The following is a 26408-nucleotide window of genomic DNA, read 5'->3' on the forward strand; positions in this document are numbered from 1 at the left end:
ATAACATGTGATGATCTTGTTAATTAGATTAAAAAATATGTTTTATATGAAGAAATTATCATGTATTTTATTACTGTATAATTAAATAAAAAATAAATTTTTTAATAAATGTTTTATTAAATCTAATAATGTGTATGATTTTTTCTAAGAGTTTGTTTAATTGACTCGAGTTCACTTTATTTCTTTTTAATTAAATATTTTTTTTATTAATTTTATCATTCAACATTAAATTAATTTACAATCAAGCTTTTAATTTTTTTTTTCAAAATTATCCTTATAAATTTGGCAAGTAGATCCATTTAATCCACGTTCTATCTTAAAATCATTCAATTCAATTCATGGTTAATTTTTTTTTTTAAGAAAATACAGTACCAACGCATACATATTTTTCACACTAAATATTTTTTATTACGACGTGTGGCATAACATGAGCCAACTTGCTAGAAGAAAAAAAATAAACAAAACTCCATATCCCAAGTCAAAAGCAACCTACCAAAATATGGCTCAAATGATGCCACCACACTAGGCAACATAACATGTGATGATCTTGTTAATTAGATTAAAAACATGCACTGAGTAATCAAGATAAGTTTTGACTTTTAGTTTCTCGAGGTGAAAAACATCCCGTAGTAAGGCATATCCGTTTCATCTCGATCAGCAAGAAATTGCAGTCAAATATTCCTCCGATCATGCATTATCTGTTTTTAATTACACCTCTACCTATCAATGGCTTCAGTCAACTCCTCGTTCATGTTGATTATTGAATGGGATATGGGAGATTTCACATTTGGAAAGAATAGAAGGAAACAAACAAATAAAAAAAACTATTTGTATGTTACCGGTTCGAGTTCCATAAACTTTATAATCATTAAGATTTACATACTTGTTAACTTTAGAACTCGTGAAATTAATTAAGGTACGTGTAAATTGATCCGGATATCTACATTAATAGTAAAAAAAATTACACATTTATAGTATAAGCCACAAATATAGAACCCATTTGGCTACGAGGTAGATGTTGCGTTTCTTCAAAAACACATTGAGCACATGTTTGGTTAAGAAAAAAAATTGTTTACTGTGCATGGATCCTACAATAAATTGCGTGCAAAACGCAGGCAGATGGAAAGCAGAAAAATACTGCTTTCTTGTGCGGCTCTCAATTCAACCATGCTACACTGTTCATTGAACAGTGTATCATGCCTCCACTATTCAGTGAACAGTGGAGGCATGTGTCCACTGTTGAACAGGGGAGGCATACTCCACTGTTCACTGGACAGTGGAGCATGTGAACAATGCGAATTGCACTGTTCACGTGAAATTCTTTTGTTTTAGTGTGTTAATTTTTTTAATATTTTTTTTTAAAAAAACACTAGTATAAAGTGAATTAATTAAATTCACTCGTACTATAATATCAATTTTATACATGATAATATTTTATCTACGCTCAAAAAATTATGAAAACTGTAATTCTTATCGGATGAATTTTGTACGTAATGGAATTATAAATAGTTTAATTGAATAATAAAAAGTATTTTTTTATAAAGTATTTTTTATTTCTTGATGTAATAGGAGTAATTAATTCTACAATATTTAAATTTAAAACCATCAATATTAATATATATATTTTTAAATTATTTTATAACTTCAATTTCAAAAGCATTCTTAACCAAACACATTAAACTATTTTTTTTTCAACTTCAATTTCAACCACAGTTTTAACCAAACATCTATTTTTTTCAAACCAACCTCAACTAAAAGTACTTTTATAAAACAACGTTTTTCAAACCACAACCACAACAGCTACCACAATACCAAACACACTCATAATAGGCTTCTCAATAATTCGAAAGACAAAAATCTAATTAATAATGGAAGATGTGTGTTATATATATGGAAAAAATTAGAGAGCAAAACTTTTTTTTATGCATAATTTGTTTTTTGTGTGTATGTAAATTCACTAAATTTAATAACTAACCACTGACTCAAAAAACAAAAAATAAATTGAGTCTAGAGATTTTTATTTTTATTTTAATATTAGAGAAAAACTTATGGAAATATTAAATCATATAAAGTTAACAAAACAAATGAAAGGGATAAAATAAAGCTTTGTAGATATAAAAAAAGAGAATAAAAATATATTCATTCTCCTTCTATATCAAATGTTTATAGTATTTTTGCCCTGTTTCACACTCTGAGATACTATTTCAATTCACGAAAGCTGTAGGGTTTTCCGTGTTATCTGCCACTTCCACTTCAGCCCCTGCTTCTCTAATATTAAAATACTATTTTAATTATTTTTTTATGTTTTGAATTATTTTGATGTGCTGATATTAAAAATAAAAAATATATATTTTGATTTATCTCAGCACGAAAAGCATTTTAAAAAACAACGCAACCACACTCCCAAACAGACTTACATAACTTAAATTGTCCCACTTCAGCATAATAAAGAAACTTTTCTCTTTATTATACAACATAACAATTATTCCACAACTTCCTTTTTCAAGAAATTAAATTTTTTTATTAAAATATTAAAATACAATGGTGAAAACAGAAAATAAAGCAAAGCATTTAAACGCCTGATCCAAAGCTTAGATGACAAGTTAAGTAAGTTAATATAAATTAATTTAAGTTAATTTAAAACAATGTTGTTTTAAAATATTTTTTAAGAGTTAAAATACAGTGGATTTGAATTTTTTAAAAAGTTAAATAGAATTTTGACGGGTTATGGATTAACCTACCTACCAAATTGAATATCTTACCAAATTTAATTTAAAATTTTATCCAAATCAACAAATCACTAAATTAACACCCGAGACGGGGCCGGGTGGGGCCGATTTGAAAAAGATGAAGCAAAGCCAACAATCCCCTCCTCACAAACATAAGACCAGATTCATCAAGGAAGAAAAAAACAAATACTACAAGCAACAATACTCACAAACAAGATTCCAAGAACCCTAGCAAGCAGCTCCTCACAGCCCAACCAAACCTATACCAGAAAGTCGCCGGCAACTTCATGAGAACCACTGAGATATGCTCCATTGGGCAACTGAACAACCTTCACCACATGTCCTCTCCTAATCTCTCTCAAATATATGTTTTGAATCATCATTAACAGTTGTAAACGGGCCTAGCTTCCATCACTCTTCTAACTAATCAATAATTTAACACCCTTTACTTTCTACTACCAGACAACACAACGATTTTCTTATCCAATGTAGTCTTGTCTTAAGTAGTGATGGTACGTACGTTGCCATATCATATCTATTTAACAGACAACACAACGATTTTCTTATCCAATATAGTCTCTTTTTTTTTATCCAATATATTCTTGTTTTAAGTAGTGATGCATGCTACGTTGCAATATCATATCTATTCTATAAGATGTTAATATATACGAATAATATAAATTATGTTTTAAATTTTATCTAACAATTTAAATTATTGAATTGAGATGATTTTTTGATATGGTATCATAACTTTGATAACCAAGTGATCACGAGTTCGAATCTCACCATCCTTATTTATTTGATAAAAATTAAGTATAAGGTACGTAGTAGACCTGTTTAAATTTTAAGTTTAAAAAGTTTTCATTTGAGGGGATATGTTAGAGAATAATATAAATTATATTTTGAACTTTTGAACTAACATTTTAAATTATTGGGTTGAGATGATTTCATGCGGTGATCAAATGCCTAGGAATTAGGGCTAACGATGAGGACGAGGGTATGACACAGTCACAGGTCTTATTATATGTTATATATCATATTTATTTTGCTGGATAAATATATTTATACATTTTGATTTAATTATTCTGCTTCTTGGCCATCTGTCTGTCTCTAATCTCACTCGTCTATCTTTCGTTTAGCTGCTGTAAAATGTTTATATCCTCCCTGGGTGAGGGAATACAAGAAAACTGATAAATATAAATGAAAATATTGATGAAATTTTTGTATTTATTTTGTTAGTAATATTAAAAAAATTATTTATAGTTTTTTTATCGGTAATCTATTATATTTACCGATGAAATAAAAGAACACCTATAAAATTACATATAATGTTTTTGTAGGTGATATATCATAGTTTTTATCGGTGATATATTATATTTATTTATGAAAATATTAACTAATTAAAGCAGGTAGATATTTTTTGTTTTATTTGTTTTTTTTATTTGTAAATATTCCAATAATTTTACTACCGACAAACTCAACATCATACTATAAATAACTGATGATTAGTTTTACAATGAAATATTTTTGTCAAAGAATCTGTGGATAAAAATCCTGCCGACAGACTAAATATACAAATACCAATAAAATATTCTGTAAATAAATTAAAACTCACCAACAGATCACAAATAGCTAACGATTAGTTTTTCAATGAAGTATTTTTGCCTATAAACTTGTCGGTAAAAGTCATGTAGACTGACGGAGTATACAAATACCCATGGAATATTCTTTCAATTATAAATTAAAAAATTATAATGAGAGTGGAAGTTTCATATGGAAATTAATTATTAAATTAGAAGTAGAGGGTCCAACTAAAAGACAACAATTCCAAATTAATTTTACAAATTCTTCTGGCATAACTAAGGTTTTGTCATTTGTGTATCAATTGCTCTTGCTTACATGACACCAAGCAAAGTTCATCATTCAGCAAATCCACAAATTAAAACCGGTATTATTTGTTTTTGTATTTTAAAAATATTTTTAAAAAAATTTAATTTTGTTTACAAATTCTTCTGGCACAACTAAGGTTTTGCTTACATGACACCAAGCAAAGTTCATGATACAGCAAACCCCACGAACACTCAGAAAGATGATTCACATAAAATAATAGAATCATCTAAAACATTTGTAAAAATTAATTCAAGATTTATTGAAAAAACTTATTCAAGAAATCAAACAAAAAACCCAGTAAGATAATTTTTAAAAATCAGTTACGATTCATATTTAAAAAAACAAAAAAAAACTAATAATCTATCAAAGAACCATTCCAACTAATAATTTATCTAAAAAATCAAAACTTCGATGAAAAAGCTCAAGTTTATTTATTTTTGATTTGAACTTATATTTTTAATAAAAATAAAACTAAACCAAATTAAACCAATTGGTTTAGTTTTTGGTTCAACTCGATTCATTTTAAAATCTTAAAAAAAAAAAATCAATTTGGTTAGATCTTCTTTTTATCTAAAACAAACTATTTGAACCGATGTTCACCATTGACCAAATGGCAGGGTAACATGAAAGTCAACATTTTGGCAAAAATATACCAAAAGTTTTGTCACTATAAATTTGGTTGGATTTTCACGTCGAAGCCCATAAAACATTCTTACATCCATCCTGTTATTGCGATTCCATGGCCTGTTGTCAGAAATCCATGGCTATGTGCCTAAATCACAAAAAATACTCGTTTGAGTTGTGATTCAACTTGTTTTTTTATAAAAATTTAATTGTTTTTATTTTAAATTAATTTTTTTAGTGTTTTTGAATCGTTTTGACATGCAGATATCAAAAAATAAATTTTATAAAATAAACAAATATTATTCTGATTTATTTCCGAGTAAAAAATAATTATTATTATACTCTCAAACACTATCTTATACCCAGAAGATAGCACAAGCGATTTCTATCCATTCAAAAGCCACTAATTTTAACCTTTTGGGAAATAAAACCAACATATTACAGATTATTTAAAAATTGATATGAGTTGTTGTAACTAGTTTCATCCCCTATAAGACTAATTTGTCATGGCCCAACCTCTAGAAATTCTAGGAGAAATTTAATATACAAAAAATTAACTCAAATCATGTTTCTAATTGAATCAAATAAGATATTAATTTGATAAAATTTGATTAGCCTAACCAAGTTTTTAATGAACTGATAGACCTGGTTAAATCTTGATAAAATCAACACTAAATTTTTTTTTTAAAACAAATTTAGGGGAAATATTTATTTATTTATTTTATTTAGATCATTGCATTTTTATTTTTTATTTTTTATTTTTATTTTTGCATAGGTTAGAACAGTGGGCATTTACAAACGATATAAGACTGTTCTGTATTCCCAAAAGAGTTGAACAAGAGGGCCAACACAAGGCTCAAGAGGAAGCCCATTAATTATTGGGCTTTGGTGTGTCAATATTTAGGGCCGCGGGGTGACCATTAAACCCCTGGCAACTTATATTTGTCATCACTGCGTTATCAATCAATTTTTACTATGTTATGTATAAAATCAAAGATTCTTCTAAGAAATATAGATTTAAGATTAATATATTAAAAACATTCTTTTAATTTTTCTTAACACTGCAAATTTAAATCTCATTTCATGAAATTAGCCTTTAAATTAATTCTGAAATTTTACCAACACATTGAACTGTCACAAAAATACAAGAAAAATAAAATACTAATACAATAAATACCACAAATATCATATAAATGATGAAATTAAAAAAAAAATTCAATTACAAAAAGGGGCTTTGTCATTGATTTTGGAGATATTGGACAAACCTTGAATAATCTACCCGGTGTGAAATTAAGGGCTAGCTTAATAAGAACATGGGAGTTTGATTAATTTAGCAAATGAAGATCTCCTAGATTAACTTTCAGATCTTCCTTATTTTTTCTATCAAATAATTAACTTCAGATATTTCTTCCACGTTTGAGGAATGAAATGGCACATAAACATGTGTCTAGCTAGGTGGTATATGTTAGGGGTGAGAAAAAAATCGAAAAACCAAGAAAACCGGAAAAAATAACCGGAAAAACCGAACCGTGAAAAAAAACTGATTAAACCGATTAAAATTTTGAAAAAACCAAACGGTTCGGTTCGGTTTCGGTTTTATAAGCCTAAAACTGAAAAAACCGAACTGAACCCAAACCGGAAAAAACCGAGCCAAACCTGTTTGAACCGGTTTTTGTCCTAAAAAACCGAACCGAACCCGGCCGGTTTGAACCGGTTTCGGTTTTTTTTTTAAATAATTTCAGTTTGGTTATTTTTTTTTGATAAAAACCAAATCGAACTGAAAATGATAACCCCTAGTATATATATGGTTAAAGGATTAATTTGAGGCCTTAATTAATCACGAATTGGCTTAATTATAATTAGTAGGTTAAACCTTAACACACCGTTTAGGTTGTTGAACATCGATATTAATTACTAAGTATAACTAGTTAATTAAGAAGTTAATCTTGATTAAAGCCAGAAATATTTCAGTTATTTGATGAGAAAATTTCTGCACTCATTACTGTAAAGGTCCTTCATTACTTCCATGCACTTTTCTGCTTCCCAACAAATTCTAGGTTGGGTTTAAACATTAACTAGAGAGGAAGAGGTTATCTCCATGTGTGAACATTTAATATTCAATTCCCATGACCTATGTTTCATGGGATCATGGTAAACTTTTGTTAAATGAAGATTCTAGAATATTGTAGTATGTCATTTCATGATTTAAATCTTGTTTGTTTTATAGTTATTACACCTTATCTGGGTTGGATTATTAAGTCAAATCTTGGGCTATCAAGTCATCCCGAAGTTTATTATTTTTATTTAATTGGTATCGTTTTTTTTTTAAATTATTTTTTCTTGAAGTTAATCTGATTGAATTTGATCAAGTTAACCAGATTAAGGAATAACCTAGTCATATTAATATCTTTTACGATTTAACTTGAAATTAGAAACGAGATAGATTTCAAGTCCAAGATTTAATTTTCAAGTAAATCCGTTGAGTAGGGCAAGTTTAAGAAACATGATCTGTTTTGAGGGACAAGAGGTTTTAAGTTTTGGAGAACACTTTTTTGATTTCCAATATTTGGAGTAACCATGGGAAATTACTTGAAAGAACTCGTAGTTTCAAATCAAAAGAAAGTAAGCTTTAAATATTATTTATTTATTGATTAAATTAGATAAAAATAAACTTTATATTTTACGTATAGATTATTTCATTCTCGCTTATAATTTATAATTTTTATGTTTTTGCTTGCTGGAATAATATTTCGGGACAAAGGCAGATTTCGTGTATAACACTATATATATATATAATTAAATTTTTTACTTACCTACAAATTCTGACAAATAATAAAACTTACCTACAAATTCTGACAAATAATCCCCAACATCCTCAACGGTTGATTCATGTCTATATATATAGACATGAATCAACCGTTGAGGATGTTGGGGATTATTTGTCAGAATTTGGAGGTAAGTAAAAAACTTAATTTTATCAATTAATGTAGCCAGCATATATATAGCAGTACTGAATGCCACTTCTTCAATGTAACAGTACATGTTCTTCCAATCCATGTTATGGTTCTCAGTAGAAGAATTTTCTACATCATAAATTTTCACAGACTAATAAATAAACATCGTTTCTAAACCTCAAGTTGATTTCGAACCCAGATGACCTTGGCTTGGGTTAGGCGTAAAAAAATCAATTAGAAATTGATTTAATTTAACTTGGTAAAAACCCACTTTAATTTTGAGTTTTTTTTAAAACGATGTTGTTTTGATTTAATTTTTTTTTGAATAAAAAAATATTAATATCCTAGCTTAACCTGCATATCCTATGAACAGGGTCTAGCATTGAGTTAACCCTAGTTCGGGTTTAATAACAAAGCTAATAATTAATAAAAAGAAGTGAGAGTGGGGATAGCATTCAAAATTAGATGCATTGAATTACAGATGTATTGCGGTAGGTGGAGAATGCATTACAATTTACGTCCTCTGGGGCACGTTAGATAGAAATTTGCAGCAGGAGAAATTAAGCCTTCAAAGGAGGATCGATGGCCATAAATCCATTGCTGGTATTCAATTCATTACTTTGAAGGGGGGGAGAGGTGTCGGTTCTGATCAATCAGTAAGGAAACATTAAATAGGGTTCATGCCCCAACAACCAAAGGGAGGCCCTTTATTGTTTATTATTGTTTGTTGGAACAGGTACTCAATTTAAACATCACATTTATCGATCACTACCTAAATTTTCTTTAATGTTTTTTTTAATTTTTATGAAAATTTTTTTATAAGAAATAAAACTAAAATAAAAAACCAAATATTTATTATAAATTTAAAAATTATCAATTTGAATACAAATTATTTAAATAACAGGTGCTAGAGGAGGAGACGTAGGCAATCTTTGTCCATATAAGGGACAAGTTGGACCATATGCACCACTAATATTTGACAACAGCTGCATGTACAACCACCTAAGTGTGACTGTCTTAGCAGTAAGCCAAGCTATAAAAGCTTAAACTTGTTCTTGTACTGGCACACACCGGGAACTTCGGAGATTGAGAGCTTGAAGTTAATTGCGAGGAACCAATGGTCCATACACTACAACTTGTTTGTAAATCTTTGGCTGTATTGTTAGTGATATTGTAAACCCGATTTCTATCGGGTTCACCGGAAGATCCAACCTCCAATCATAAATTCGCATCGAGTTCTGGATGGGAAAAAAGATTGTCCTTGTATCTCTCTTGCAATTAAGTGATATATGTTTCCTGAAAAAAAAAACCAATAAGTTAATTTTTTTAAAAAATAATAACTTAAGAAAAAAATTGTTGAAACCCAACTTACCATGAACTTCTGAGTTCGGCTCTCCTGAACTGTTGCATCCCTTTCCGACGATCATTATTTTTGCATGTGAGTTTCTACAAAAAGGTTCATTGGTCTTGGTTCGCATTCAAGAACCATAACCTGTAAAAGAAATTGTTGTTAGTTAAATATTTTCATATAAAACAACAATTTTAAAAAATAGATGTAATAAAAAAAATCTTACATCCGCTTCGCATGCAAAATGAATGGAATAGAGCCGCTGGTGTGCGTGATAGTTGAACCATGAATCTCCATGTTTCAGTTCTATGCCTCGAACCATGACCGTTGTACGAAACACTTAGACATCATATGTTGGATATAAGCTTCCCATATATCCTTTGAGATGTGTGGAGGTCTGAAATCCCTCCAAACCGTCACGTCTCCTTAGCTTGGAAAACCGTTTTCTTTAGCATTTTTTTATTTTTTTACGCATTATATAAAAAATCATGTAACCTATATGACAAAAATAAATTATCGGTTAAGATAATAAAAAATAAAAAATAAAATTTTAACATTTAAAAAAAAAATATTACATTGATAGTTCAATTTTACCTAGTTTCGCTATGATTCTCCCAAACCCTCATAGAAACAGCATTGTCGACCCTATCCCAATGAAATTTTCCTTGCACATCAAATTTGTAAAAGAACTAGTTCATTAACATTAAAAAACTAACCAAATTAAAATAATCAAAAGAAAAAATGTTTAAGTATATGTTAACCTTGAACTTTCCAAACCATGCATTAGTCATAGGTTTCTATTTAAGATTTTTTGAAACCTGACTCCGCTGAAACAATAACACTTTCATCGATGATTTCATTGCCGATATGATTGTGTGAGAAACCTCCATATTTGCAAACTTGACATTCCATTCGTTAATTAAAATTAATTATTTAAAAGTTATACACTGTTGTTTATTTTTTAATCGTGCAAGAATGAAATACAAATTTGCATTGAGTGGTCATGTTTCCACTGAGCAATGTACTTTCTAGTATATAAATCCCGCTCAAAATGGACACCCTCTTTACGAGGTGACATCACATTCGACGAGCCTGCGTCAAGAGAGGATGCTTGTGCTTGAGGTGCTTGTTTATGGTTGATATTTAGCTACTCATGGTCATCAGAAGCGCTGCTAGAAGAACTAGGAGCGCTCATGTCTGTATTACGCATTAATGACTTTCCCATTGCTTCTATACAAATTAAAGGATTAAAAAAAAGATAATAACATTCATATTTTATAAAAAAAATTGACAACACTTTCTCTGTATGAGAGACTACATAAATTTTTATCATTTCTAGAAATACGTATCAATAAATAAAACCACAAACCAATTGATTTTATTTATGATTAATATATTTTTATATATGATGGCTTTTCAGTGTTCTGAAGTTTGGTTAGCCTTATCATATCATTGTTTCAAGTATATCTGCATGCCTAGAAAAGAAAAAGATTGTTAAAGCATGGATAAGATTACAAGGTTGACTTGTGGTTTGTGGTCATGGTAGCTCAATTTACACTATTTTCAATTGTCATAGAAGCACATTTTTATAGCCCTAATTAAGGACAATATCTTAAAAAATTCAAAACTTAAGCTTACAAAATTAATCAACATAAAAAAAGAATAAATTATAAGCCATTAAGGACAAGAAAAAAGTTCCATGCAAACATAACAAAATAAAAATTAGTTAAAACAAAATAAATCAATTGGTTGTGGAATCTCCAGAAACCAATCAGTTAACTGGTTTTGAAATCTCTAGAAACCGGTCGACTAGTTCCTCTGCTGTACAAATTTCATCAAACAACTTCTAACATGAAATACAAAATAATAATAAATTAAAAAAATAACAATCCATAAGAAAACATAACAAAAAACTACAAAAAACATAGCAAATAAAAACCAAAAAAGAAAAAGAAAATGATGGATCATACCAAGTTTAACTATTGGTTTTGCTTTTGTTTTTTACTCTATTAATCCAACTTAGTAAGGTTTGTACAATTGCTTGTGAAATCAAAAGAAAACAAGCACATGCTAGGAGCATCATTTGGCAAAAAATTAAGCTTTGAAAACCCAAGAGTGGTAGGATATTTACCTAGCAAGGTCGTGGAGGTGTGAGGGATGAAGGATGAAAAAGTTATAGGGAAGATAAGGTGAGAGAGAAGAGATTGACAAAGAGAGAAGAGAGGAAAAGAGAAGAAGAAGACGCGTTTTATTATGAAATTACCGATTTTGGTCTTTTAATTCAACTTTTTACCGACAAAATTATCGACAAACAATTAAATATTTATATTTTTCAGATCCATCAGTAATTTAATTGATAATTAATATTTGGAAATTTTAATTAAACTTGAAATTTTTTGAAGACCCCCCAAAATTATCAGATGAATTTTTAGTCCGTTAGTAATTTCATTTGAAATGGTCAGTGGCAAAGCCATGCAATTTTTTCCAACTCTTTAGAACTCTTTGAGGGGCTTATTCTATTGGTGGTTCCATCTGAAATGGTTAGTGGCAAAGCCATATAATTTTTTTCAACTCTCTCGAACTCTTCGAGGGGCTTAGTTTGCTGGTGAATCTATCTAAAATAGTCCGTGGCAAAGCCATATAATTTTTTTCCAACTATTTGGAACTCTTTGAGGGGATAAGCTTGTCGATAATTTTGCTGGTATTTACATTCCATTGATAATCTCATCGGTATAAAACAATTTTTAATTACAATTGTTCTTGTTTTTCCTATCCATCCAACTTGCAAATACATTAAAATCACAATACAGTAACATCATTTTTATTCATAATAATAAAATCATAACATAAATATTCCATCAGTGTTAACAATAATTCATTATAAAGGAATAACCATAAAGATTACATTAAAGTCAATTTCATTACACATTGATGTATTACGATTTAATCACAATTGTCCCCTCCTCCTTTTCTTCTTCTTCTTCAATTTTCATCATCTTCATGTCTATCATAATCTTCTTCATTGAATTGATATTTGTCGATATCATTATTTTTATTGGCTTCTGTATGTCCACTAGTTCTCAATACATCATTTAACTCCTCAACGTTAACATTAACAAAAATATTCTCAACAATAAAAAAACTTGAATTTTCTTCTAAGTCGGTAGACAGAGCAACTCGATATGCATCAACTAACTCATTAATATAAAAGACATCGTCTCCTATATTTACTTCATCTTTACCTTCCTAAACAACTTGGATACGACCCTTGAGTTTTTTTTACCAATCAACCCTAGAACTATCTTTTCTAAATGAAGTAGTGTATGCAAAATAAACTTGTTGGTATTGCTTGACAAAAACAAAAACATCATTTACCTTGCGAAGTTTAGCCTATGTATTAATTTCGACCAAACCATGATATGGATTTACTCTGATTCCTCTATCGGTGGTATCATACCAATAACTTTTAAATAATAAGACTTTATTAAGCTTGCTATAATATTGTAGTTTAATAACCTCTTATAACTTCTTATAATAATCAACTTCAAACTCATTAGAAATTGATCCCTTAACACAAATTCCACTATTATAGATCTTTTTACCCTGACTATACATTTTAATATGAAAGACATATCCGTTGATGAAATACCGGTTATAGCACTTGACCTTTCTTTTAGGACCCAAACAGAGTAAATTCAAACTTTCACTAGCATTCCCTCCTAATTGATAAACTCAATACATGATTACAACCGGAAAAATATTGACAAATTGCTACTTGAGGGTAGTTTCCTAAAGTGATGTCTTGGAACATAATTTATTCTTGTTCTCAAGTAAGGCTAAAAATAGTCAAGATAACTGTTGAGATCTTTTCTACAATATAAGCCTCGCATATCAAAACCTCAACATGCGTCTTATTTTTAACCTTTTTCTTTAGGTTGAACAAGTATATGAATGTTATTAAATGAATGTCTTTAATTTTTTAAAAAAAAAACAATAAAAAATTAATTAGGATACATGTGTAATCCCTAACCTCTCAAATGAATACATCTATCTATACTAGACAAGAGCTTCAACTTTTACCTCAAATGGTAAATGTATGGGTATATGCTCTATTGAGCCGAAGAAAGATAGAGATAATATCATCTCAAGTTTGGAGATTGTGTGGACGATATTTGTTTCAAGTTTCTCCATATGTTGGGTATGTAGCTTGTTAGAGAATATATCTATAAAAAATGACTGATCTTTGTGAGTGCATCCCATATCTTTTTTTGGTACCAAATCCTAGTAAGCAAGTGGAATTAGTGTTTGTATAAACATGTGGAAGTCATGACTCTTCATTCCATACAATTTGACATCCTCCAAATCCACCAACACAGATATGTTTAAAGCATATCCATAAGAAAAACACATACTCTTAAGTTATTGATAGACAAGTAACTGTGCATTTTTATCTAAGACAAAACTAGCTTTAGGTTTAGCGACCCATCACCCATCATAAACCAACTTCATATTCTTACAGTGACAAAATAAAAGTATATCCATTCTAGCCTTCATGTTGTCCTTTGTCTTTCTTTTCACGTCCATCAATGTGTTAAAAATATTTTCAAACACATTCTTTTTTATATGTATGAAATCTAAATTATTGAGGAGAAGATTAGTTTTTCAATAAGGAAGCTTTCAAAAAATACTTATTTTACCCAATTATGGGTCACACCAAAACCAATAAACTTTTATTTATCAAATTGAAAACCAAACACAATGCACTCATATTGCGAGACTAAGTTATACAATTCTTCACCAGAAAGTACCACCAGTGCAATATTCTTTTCAACTCTACCAACAAAGTAGTCATTTTTATTCCTGTACTTGTGATCGATTAGGAAGAACCGTTAGTGGCAATAAAAAAAAGATATTTTACCACTATTTGTTAAGGTAAATGCCTTGTTATTTTCCATACACTATGGAAATAATAATTTCTCATACGCGCTTCAAACATAAACCATCTCATAGCAGGAGAATCATTAATAGCAGCCTTTATCTAGAAATTTTGTTTCCTCGAGACATCATACATCAAAGTCCTGGATGACAACAACTGCTTGAAGTAATCAATCAACGGTCAAAGACAAGCATCTATATTCCTACTTGGACTATTAGGTCTAGGTATGATCGTAGATAAGAACATGAACTATGACCTCATACACATCTCTGATGGCAAGTTGTAAATCATGAGTATCACTGATAAACAAGAATATGATGCAACAAATAACCTAAATGGATTGAATCTATTAGTAAATAACCCAAGATGTATATTCCGTGGTTCTATTAAAAATTAAAGATGCACCATATTAAAATGTATCTAGGCTTCACCACTGGAAAGGTACACCAGACTCCACCCACCACATCATGTAAATAATACCATGTCATGTGCTTAAAAATCTTTGAAAACATGGATAACCTTTGTAGTTTAGGAGTGATTGAGAACTATCTAAGTTTTTTATGTGCGATAAGAGTCCTTTCGCTGCTAGTTATGAGTTTATACTAAGCATGCCCATAGGTTTTGCACTCAATCAAATATGTATTTTCAAGGTAGTACAACATGCAAAAGCTTGGACACATTTTAATTTTCAGGTATCTTACGACAGGGGGCTTCATCATGGATTTAACAGCATAAAAGTTATATTTCAGCCTATGGTTTTTAGGTAAAATGTTTCTTGCCCATTTGATGATTTTATCATAACCGGACTTGCTTAACCCCATTATTTAACTTGATAGTAAACACTTATGCAACAACCAATAATTTACTGTAATTTGTGAACTCATCCCATAATGGTTTGTCGGAATCTTTCAAAAGATCAAAAAACCTGGTTGTGTTTTTATTTGGCTCTTTATCTACGATGAAATATTCACCTACATAACCTTAATTTACTCATCTCATCCATAACCATACTCCTATAAGGATCTATATCCTATAAGGATCTACTTCTGTATTTAGTTTTGCTTGCTTAATGTGAGGAATCTTAAAAACAAATTGATCAAGAACAAGGCTACTGCTAAGAATGAGTATTGTGATAAAATAAGGGGTTACTATTTTTTACCAAAAAAAAATGGACGAAGAAGAAGAAGAAATTAGGGAAGGGGAGAAGGGGGGTCGATTGCCAGATTATAACTTTAAAATACCAATGGATTCATCGATAGAGAGTAGTGACAGGTTCACTTCATCAGTAATATCATTTGTAATAATCACACGTTATATTTTTTTTCATTCTATAATTTCCAACTGTAATTCCCTTGATATACATTGACAAATTTTTTTTGTCAATATATACCAAGGGACATAGCAACAAAATATTATGTCGGTAAATGTCACTGTAATTTATCGATGGTAAAAATTTCATTCATATTTTCGTTTGTATTTGTCAATTTTCTGGTAGTAAATTTCAAGCTCTCCAAATTTTTTTGTTGAATTTCTTAAGTAGATTTTCCATCTCATTTTATGGTCCCACAATCTCTTTGAATCGACTAATCATGATAAGTCCTAGCTAATTCAGTGATTCAATGAAATCTATGCTTACTGTAAATGGAAATTTGGAAGTGTTAATTAGATTAAATATCTTCGAATTTAAAACTTAGTAATATGAGAATTTGGATAGATCACAAGGCTAGCTAGCTAGCTTAGGGAATGCAGTATATATGATATGCCATTACATAACGAGGAAGAGATTTTTAGGCCGATCGAGTGCTTGCTTAATCAAATGACTTGATACATTAATGCTGGACCATCATAATTAATAAGGTTGAGTTAATGTTGGAACCTACAAGTTGTCAGATACCAAACTACACGAAATGCAAGTAAAGAAATTAAATCATGCGTACGTTATATATATGCCATCTTGTTGATATATATGAAAACATGCGGTTTCCTGCTTCCTCATTTACTGCACATATATTGTTGTTAGGGCTAGGGCAGAAGGTAATGAATGAGAGAAGAAATGCAAGATTAAGAAGCTGAACGGGAATGGATATAAACTTGAACTTGAACGTACGAGAGACAGAAAAATACATCAAGCAGATGCAATTCAAAGCTGATAAGACAGAAAAAATCTCCTTGGTTTTCCTTTGGGAAACCTAAACGCTCCATACGTATATGGCAATTGTCAAGCAAATGTTAAGAGATTGTGGATTCATACACTTACTCCATAGTAATGGCGTAGACTCAATACTACATACAGTTGTTACTCTAGTCTGAATTAAGTACCTGTTAAGTCGATACGTAAAATTTAACGTAGGACTTGAATAGAATAGTTGGTTGTGTGTCTTAAAGCTGAGAAGTTAACTCGATGAAGTTGGATTTGAGGTAGCGATCATTTGTAGGTTTGTTTTAAATGTTAAGAAAGAGAGGGTTGGATTTTGGGGCATTAAAGTGGCATCTACTTGCCACCTTTAATGCTTCGCTTGCCCTCCTTTTAATGGATTTGATGGAAGCAATTTAAGGACCCTCTTTAGTAGACACGCCTCTCTTGCATGAATGCTGTTCTTGAAAATCCAAAGGAAAGAAAGAGTGGGGGAGTTCACTGCCTCTACTTTCTGTTTGTTTACAAAGTTTTCCTCAATTGGGTCTTCTCCTTTCACTCATCTCACTCCTTTTCTACTCCCTCAAGTTAGAAATTCGGAAACATGCAGAGCCAAAAGTGAAGAAATTTAACTGGTCAGGCAACCTGAAAAGAGAGCAAGAAGTTTTGAAGGATAATGAAACTCACAGAGCTGTCTTTAGCTCCGACACAGTTTGTTCTCGAAAAAAGTACGAACAGTTCATCATCAGAATCTGAAAACAACCCTTCCAGGAAGAGGAAGTTCTCCTCTGATCAGTACCTGCCCAAGAATGGATCACCAATCCAAGCAAGTGTCGACCTTCATGTTAAAGACCCACTACCATTGGATTGGGAGCAATGCCTTGATCTTGAAGTATCGATCTCTCTTTCATTCTATATATATTGCTTATTTGACACATTTTAACTATACAGTTTTTCTAGTTATAGAAGTACTGAAATGTCATAGTTTAATGCCCACACATGTCAATAAGACTAAGACTTGCAATACTGTGAAGCTTATTTTCAAAGTAAGTATAAAGTTTTTCTCGATTCTGACTTTTCTCAAACATGCATCTTCTTAGTACTTCAATGAAGTACATATGCTTTCTTGTCACTTCAATTGTCTGATATTGGCTAACATTTTGTTTTTTGCAGTCAGGCAGAATGTATTATCTGAACAGAAAAACACTGAGAAAGAGTTGGAACTGGCCCCGGAACCAAAAGCTAGACCTTGAGCTCAACATGTCATCAACAGTAGTTTCAAACTGTCTTGATCAGTGCAGCAGCTCCAACAATTCACTTGAAGCTTCCAACAAGATCCATGCCCCAAGCAACAGCAACATGGTAGCTTTGGCATGTTTGAATTGCCATCTTCTTGTCATACTCTCCAAATCCTCTCCTTCTTGCCCCAACTGCAAGTATGTCCACTCTCTTCCAATCCTTCAATCCCCACTGCCAAAGGTCTCTCCCTCCAGGTCCTTGAGTACTTTAAGCCTCTTGAACTAATGGCCTCAACTCGAGATACAAAGTATGTAGTCGGCAAGCAGAATCATAAAATGATCATGTGATGAAGTATGTATGTTATGATCAGATCGATGTTGTACTTGTTCATAAAGGAAAAAAAAAAAAAACGAACTAAATATAATCTGGCTATGAAAGCTTAATCTTCCTGTAATCTACTTCTACAAATCGATTGCTTTGATGATTCTTCTGTGCCCGTACAATTTGCTACTTATTTTGATCCTTAATTGCCATGTCCATCAACACACAGTGGTTCATTAATTATGAGGAATAAAGATCATATCTACAAATTCTGAATCCGGGGTCACCTTTCCAAGGCAAAATAAATATTGAGAGCTGATCACAGCAATACGGTACAGCTGCTTCAGTTTCCAAAACCCATTCCAGTTGTTGGGTATTAATTGATATTTTGACGCCTCAAAAATAGAAAGTTAGAGTTTTTCTATCCCAAAAGTTACAACCTAAATTGCAAAGAAACCTCTCAATCTTAACTACTTCTTGAAAAATAAGCTACAAAACTATTTAGATAGTGGCTAAATCGATTGTTTCGGGTTTTTTTTCATGCATGTCTCAATTAAGAAGACTTTAAATTAATTATAAAGATTTTCTTGATATGAGAGAACATGTTTCTTTAGTTTTTAGATATTTTTAGTAATAAAAACTGCAAACATACTAATTATTAATTACAATGGAAATTGCAAGCATATTATTACAAGTTTACCGCTAAAAACCTATTGAATTACAAGTCTATTGTTATCAATTTATAATTACATGTTTATTTGATCAACATGTTCTGAAGATCATGGGAACCTGATAAAAATATTTTGAAGTTCCTGCAAGCTTGAAGTATATGCCGTACATAGATCCCTTTTTGCATTATAACACTACTAATGTTGTTTAATTTCTTGTTTTAAGAATCATATAGTTACGAAAATCTTTACCAACTCTAATTAATCAGCAACCAAGTCTAGATTCATGTCCTATACTTCATTTTTTTTATTGGTTAATTTTGTGAATAACATCGATCTAAATAAGTCTCATTTGTAATTTTTTTTAACAAAACTTGAAAAGTCCCAACTCGAGTTCTTGTCAAGTTTGATTCTCTAAATAAATCAAGTGAGAGTTATCTTGATACGATGACAGATCCAAAAACAAAAAACAAAAATTCAAAAAACAAGAAAATGACATAAAATACAAAGATCTAAAGCTCAGATTTAAAAACAACTTGGACAACTATGAAAAAGAGGTTTGTCATTAAAAAAATTTGAAGCTGACAATTTTTTTTTAACATTGAGACAATAATGTATTGTATTGATTCTGGTCAACTCGAGCTAACTCGTCAAAACCGTGACTTAGATTGTGGATTTCAATGGGTTCAATATCATTTTTTTTAATTTTAATTATATGATAATTAATGAAGACCAATTCAAAATCAACCAAATATAAAAGGAAAAAATTAAAAAAAATAATAATTTAAAAACCCAATATTAAAGGTTATTTTTCTTTAAAAAAAGAGCCAGGCTAGTCGTGCAGGCTGAGTGGCCCAACACAGCAATGCCTTAAAAAAGCGTAAGCATATGTGTATGGGTCAGGTAACATAGATGACTATTAAAAAGTGGTTTGACTTAAAAATAATAATAATTAAAGCTCACATCTTTTTTTAAAAGACATTTAGAAGATGAAGTATTAGATCGATTTCAGTCAACTTAGATTAACTCGTCAAATCCGTGACCTAAGTTGTGGACTCCAATGAGTTCAATAAAATTTTTTTATTTTAATTATATGAAAAAAAATGAAGATTAATCCAAAATTAACCAAATATTAAAGGACAATTTTTTTAAAAAAAGAAAAACAATAAAAAAATTATCAAAAACCTAATACTGAAGGTTCTTTTTATAATAAAAAAAAACAGGTTAGGCCTAGATGAACTAATGCATCAGGGCCTTAAAAAGGCCCAGATGTGTGGACTTGGGTCATGTAACCTGAATGACCAGTAAAAAATGGTTTGATTTTTTTTTAAATCGAAGCTGAAATTTAGAAAAAAAACATTTAGATTATGAAGTATTGGATCGACTTTGGTCACCCTATAACAACTCGTGAAACCTATGACTTGGGTTGTCGACTCCTATGGGTTCAATAACATTTTTTATTTTAATTATATGATAAAAGAATAAAGACCAATTCAAAATCAACTTAATATTAAATGATAAAATTAAAAATTCTTAAAAAACCCAATGTTGAAGGTTAAAAATAAAGGCTAAGTTAGGTACGTAGGCCTGAGTGGCCCAACCTGGTTGTCGACTCCCATGAGTTCAATAATATTTTTTATTTTAATTATATGATAAAAGAATAAAGACCAATTCAAAATTAACTTAATATTGAAGGATGAAATTAAAAATTCTTAAAAAACCCAATGTTGAAGGTTAAAAATAAAGACTAAGCTAGGTACGTAGGCCTGAGTAGCCCAACATTTTAGGACCTTAAAAAAAGCCAAGTGTGCGGGCTTCAGTCAAGCCCACGCTCTTGGGCTATATTTGTTTGTTTGTTTGTTTGTTTTTTTTTTTATAAAAGGCATAAGACATGTAGTTTGCCCCTTATTTTTTTTTTAAAAAAAGAAGTGACGTGTTAACTATTGGGGCAAACAATACGTCTCCTACTATACCCAGCTTAGAATCCGACCATAACTATAGTGGTTAGAAAATCATGAGGTAGGGTTTTTTTGAGTCGAAAATCCATTTTTTAACCCATTTTCACCCAAAAACACCTAATAAACACTATATAAGTCTTTCTAAACCACATACTAACATCAAATTAACCCAAAATCACCCAAAAAACAAAAAACCGAATCGAAAAAATCAAAATGAAACTCGATATCCTTTTCAGACATGTTTATAGGGAAAAATCACCACCATTAAACTCTCCTTGTTGAACGAAACTTATTGATACAAAGTTTGACCACTTTTGTTGTCGGTATCATGATAACCAATAATTTTCTCTCTTTTGTTGTTTTTTGGTAACTTTCTCTCTTCTTTTTTAGACATGTTTACAAGGTAAAACCACCACCACCAAACTCTCATTGTTGAATGGAACTCATTGACACCAAGTTTGACTATTTTTATTGTTGGTATCGTGACAACATATAATTTTCTCTCTCTTTTGCCTTTCTTGGTAACTTTCTTCTCTTTTCTCTAACTTAGGAACTGAAAAATAAACAAAATAAATTTTTAGACCAAAATAAAAATTTTCAAGAATTTAGAATGAGCCATATATTTTCTTCATGTTTTAATAAGAAGCTTAATCATATAATTAGACCATAAAAGGATGCAATCGAAAAAGGAAAAAAGTTAGAGAATTTTAAAAAATTTGGTCAAAAGGGCCACTGTTCATATAAACAATGGCTGACCTTTTACTTTTTTAGTTTTTTGTTAATGAAACCCCAAAGCTAAAACTTATAGACTTAAATTAATTTAACAAGGTGAATAATATAAAAACATTTCCACGAGGAAAACCAAGTATTATTATAATCTACTTGCACTTGTTGGACCTGCATTGATAAACTAAGTGTGTGTTTAGTATTGTGATAGCTTTTATGGTTGTAATTTGAAAATGTAAATTTAAAAAAAGCTATAAATTATAATTTATCTCAAACCTAAGATTTTACCATAATTTAAGATGAAAATCAGGTTTAAGCAATGAAAACAACTTTTGAAATTGTGGTCAACCCAAAAACATTTCCAACCTCACATCACCATAATATCAAACAGAGCCTAATATGCTTTTAATAACTTCATTATTTTATGCCTTCCATATTGTCTAGTGATAATATATAAAATTTGGATTATTCTACAAAACCTAACAGGTTAGACCCAAGATATGCATAGAGCCCAATAAAATAATATTTCTAGAATAGCTGAGTGTCTTACATTAATGGAATGGCCACATGTACCTCCTTGATGGACTGGCCACACGTCCCCCTAAACTGATCTTGCATCTATCTTTAGTGAATTGGTCATATGTACTTTTAGACTAACCTTGCGTCCTTTCTTATTCGACTGGCCATGCATTCTTCCTCAATGAATTGGCTACGCGTCCTTTTAGACAAGGGCTATAACCTCAAACAAAGCTTATACCCCTCGACAAAGCTTATACCTTTAGACAAGGTTTATAACCCTGGATAATATGGCTATAAACATAGCTTATATCCCAAAAAAAAACTTATACCTAACTTATACACTTAGACAAACTTATACACTTAAATCCAATTGCTACACCTAAATACACCACCCTATAATCAAACCTGATTTATTCGTCACCAACTACAAAGATAAAATATACATGCATTAAATGAAGGCATGCCCTCCTATCATAATTTAGCCCATATAACGACGTTATCAAATGTTCATACTCAGTGGATGGCCTTGGTCAACAATGAACTGCTAGTTATTGAGAGTTGTTATCCCAAATGATGACCTCTAAGAAAGGTGTCGTAATGTTTTTCCCTCTCTGCCCTTGTCTTCATATAGGTTGGTGTTGTTTATAGCTATATAAATATTTATAAGTCATTAGGTAAAGAGTCCCAACCTTTCAATCATGTTCTTCTTTTTCAATCTCTAACAATCTTTCCTTACATATTCTTTGCAAACACACATAACACAGACTCTAAGGCTTCATTCCTTCTATAATCGTGCTAATTTAAGAATCATAGAGTCCCTTAAGCCTAACATCAGACTTGTTTTATATATATTCGTGAAACCCAAATATAATAATCTCAATCTCTTAACTTACCCATCAACTTTGGAAAAACCTCAATCTTATAGGTTTTTTCAAGAAACCTTATATCAAGAGTTCCTACTACTACAACTAATAATAAACTCCAACCAAACTATAACATCACTGTAGAAAAAAAAAAGTGCTAATATTTAAAAATGCATCAATTTGATGCATTTTCTTTTAAATATCACATAAAATACATTAGCAAACAATATTTATATGCTTTCTCTTTCTTTTATTTAAAGAAATCTATATGCATCTTTTGGTTTCCAAGCCAAGAGCAACATTTTCAAATCTAACTATTTTTTTTTCAACATGTGTCCTTGTTTGAGTGAAAAAGGAGCGGAGATTCTTTATGGATCAAGACAGGTGTCCAAATAAGGATAAAAATGTAATTTCCACTATTTTAAAATTATATGTTCAATAATCTCTCCATTTTTCTTCGATTTGGATAAAACAATTACAATGGGTTTTATAGATCAATTTTTTCTAAAGTAAAAGAAAATGTTCAAGCATAGCTAATAGTTGAAAAAAAGAGGATTAAAACATATAGGAGTTGACTCGATATGACTTGGTCGATTTGATGGGTTCATAGCCAACCTGAACGACCAGTAAAAATATAATTTCACTCAAAAAAATTCAAGACTACATCCCCTTTTTAAAAATTATTGAGATGACAACTTATTGAATCGTCCATGCCAACATGGGTTAACCTGCAGAATTCATAACCTGAGTTATAAGATCATGAGAATCCTATGTTAAAGCTCAATTTTCAATCAACCCGATGTTGAAGGATGAAATTGAAAAAAAATCAATTAAAAAAATGAATTTATTCAACTTGAGTTACCCTAGCAAATCAATGATCTGAGTTATGAGACTAGAATAACACCTTAAAAAGTAAATCAAAACAAATTATGAAGCCCAATTCCCAATCAACCCAATATTGAAGGTTAAAATTAAAAATAATCAATTAAAAAAGAATATAAAAGAGACCCAAGTCAACTTGAGTTAATCCACCAAAACCATGATCTTGGTTATTAGACTAGGATAGCTTTATAAGAAGTAAATTAAAAAAACAACCCTAGTCAACCTGGGTTTCCCAGCCAAACCCGCTACGCTAGTCATGGGATTAGAATAAACCTATATAAAGTAAGTCGAAACAAATTATGAAATACAATTCTCAATCAACTCATTGTTAAAGAATGAAATAAAAAAAAATCAATCTAAAAAAAAGACACAATAAAACAACCTCAAAGAAAGTTAACCTGCGAAACTTGATATAAAGGTCATAAGATTGGGGTAACCTAATAGAAAGTAAAACGAAACAAATTATTATACATATACTAAAAGAAAATGGTGTTTTCCTAAAGAAATGACATAATTGTAATTTTTGCTAATTGTTTTTACTTAGCGGTGGCAAAATTATAATTTTTAGATTTTGTTTAGCAAACAAGTCTTTCTTATATTTTTTTCTCTCTTTATACTTGGTATTTTTATCATTTTAGACTTGACCTATATCATCATTTTTTTCTTATCTTCATTTTTTTGTAATTTTTTTAGTTTTTCCTTTTTTTCTCTTTACATATTTTTTTTGGAAAAAAATATTTTTATTTTTTTATTTTTTACACGTTGAATATTTGTCATTATATATTTGACCTATTTATTGTTAAATAATATTTATGTAGTCTTATTTATTAAGGGTACAATAGTACTTTTAGTTTAACCTATATATACTTTATTTGTATTTAGGTTAAGTCTTAGCACTCATAATAAACAGATTATTGAGAATTCTAGCCTCATTTTTGTGTTTGTTCTTAGTTATTTTAACATGGTATCAGAGCTAGTTTTATGAAATGAGGCTTAATCTCAAACACAACTTTGCGGATCCAACTTGGTATTTTGTTGGAGTGATATTTTGTCTTCCGCTTTTGCAAAAAAAATTGGTATTTCGTCAGTTTCTGCAATTATTTTGGTATTTCATCTTCTCTTCAACTTCTGCAATTTGGTATTTGCGTTCAGTTTTTGCAAATTTGTTTTGTGTTTTGGAGTAATTGTATAATTTCGAGAAGATATTTGTTTAGTTTTTGTAATATCTGTTCAATTTCTGCAATTTGGTATTTTGTTCTCCGCTGCTTTTGCATTCTGGTTATCTGTGATTGTTGATTATGGCTACTGAAAGAGATGATTCGCTTCTTTCTGTGAGTGTGAGGTTGGATGAGAAGAACTATTTGTATTGGAGTTATGTAATGAGAAATTTCCTTAAGGGTAAGAAGATGTGGGGGTATGTTAGTGGAACTTATATGATACCTAAGAATATTAAGGAGGGGGATGTTGTTTTGATATATACATTGGAAGCAAATAATGCAAAGATCATTACTTGGATCGACAATTTTGTTGAGCATTCGATAGGTACGCAGTTGGCGAAGTATGAGACAGCAAAAGAGGTTTGGGATCATCTGCAAAGGTTATTCACACAATTAAATTTTGCAAAACAATATCAATTAGAGAATGACATACGAGCTCTTCATCAGAAGAATATGAGTATTCAAGAGTTTTATTCTGCTATGACAGATTTTTGGGATCAATTAGCTCTTACAGAATCGACAGAAGTAAAGGCATGTGGTGCCTATATTGAGCGTAGAGAGCAGCAACGATTGGTGCAGTTTTTAACAGCACTTCGCAGTGATTTCGAAGGACTTAGAGGTTCAATTCTGCATCGTTCTCCACTGCTTTCTGTTGACTCTGTTGTCAGTAAGTTATTGGCTGAAGAAATACGTCTTCAGTCTTATTCTGAAAAGGAAATTCTTTCTGCTTCAAATCCTTTTGTACTAGTAGTACCTTCTAAGCCATTTTTTAATCATCAGAATAAGCCTTACACAAAGGTTGGCTTCGATGAGTGTAGTTTCTGTAAGCAGAAAGGTCATTGGAAGACTCAGTGTTCTAAGTTGAGACAACAGAATCAAGCTTGGAAGCCTGGCAGTCAGTCATAATCTAATGCTCATAGACCACTTCAGGGTTATAAACCACCACACCACAATACCGCAGCAGTAGCTTCCCCGGGCTCTATTACCGATCCTAATACTTTGGCTGAGCAATTTTAGAAGTTTCTCTCCTTGCAGCCACAAGCAATGTCCGCTTCTTCTTTCATAGGTCAGTTACCTCATAGTTCCTCAAGTATGTCACACTCTGAATGGGTCTTGGATTCTAGTGCTTCGCATCATATGTCTCCAGTTTCCTCATCTTTTACCTCTGTGTCCTCTTTGTCCTCCATTCCTGTTATGACTGCTGATGGCACTCCTATGCCCTTAGCAGGTGTTGGTTCTGTTGTCACACCTCACTTGTCTCTTCCTAATGTTTATCTTATTCCAAAACTCAAATTGAATCTTGCATTTGTTGGTCAAATATGTGATTCTAGTGATTATTTAGTCATGTTTTCTGGTTCTTTTTGTTGTGTACAGGATCTTCAATCTCAGAAGCTGATTGG

The 26408-nt window shown here is 30.7% G+C and overlaps 1 protein-coding gene across 1 annotated transcript; it reads left to right on the forward strand.

Moving 5' to 3' along the window:
- Positions 1–16958: 16958 nt before the first annotated feature.
- LOC7489915 (protein CURLY FLAG LEAF 1) lies at positions 16959–18338 on the forward strand. Its single transcript, XM_002301599.4, has 2 exons — positions 16959–17507; positions 17789–18338. The coding sequence occupies exons 1-2, from the start codon at positions 17292–17294 to the stop codon at positions 18137–18139; spliced, it is 567 nt and encodes a 188-aa protein (XP_002301635.1). The 5' UTR covers positions 16959–17291; the 3' UTR covers positions 18140–18338.
- The last annotated feature ends 8070 nt before the right edge of the window (positions 18339–26408 follow it).

This window comes from Populus trichocarpa, chromosome 2 (genome assembly GCF_000002775.5).
Source record: "Populus trichocarpa isolate Nisqually-1 chromosome 2, P.trichocarpa_v4.1, whole genome shotgun sequence".
NCBI classification, from domain to species: Eukaryota; Viridiplantae; Streptophyta; class Magnoliopsida; order Malpighiales; family Salicaceae; genus Populus; species Populus trichocarpa.

What these genes read in the sequence shown, in the direction of transcription:
- LOC7489915 (XM_002301599.4), top strand. Translation starts at nt 17,292, where the DNA reads ATGAAACTCACAGAGCTGTCTTTAGCTCCGACACAGTTTGTTCTCGAA. An exon ending in AGCAATGCCTTGATCTTGAA is followed by an intron (nt 17,508 to 17,788) that starts GTATCGATCTCT and finishes TGTTTTTTGCAG; the next exon opens with TCAGGCAGAATGTATTATCT.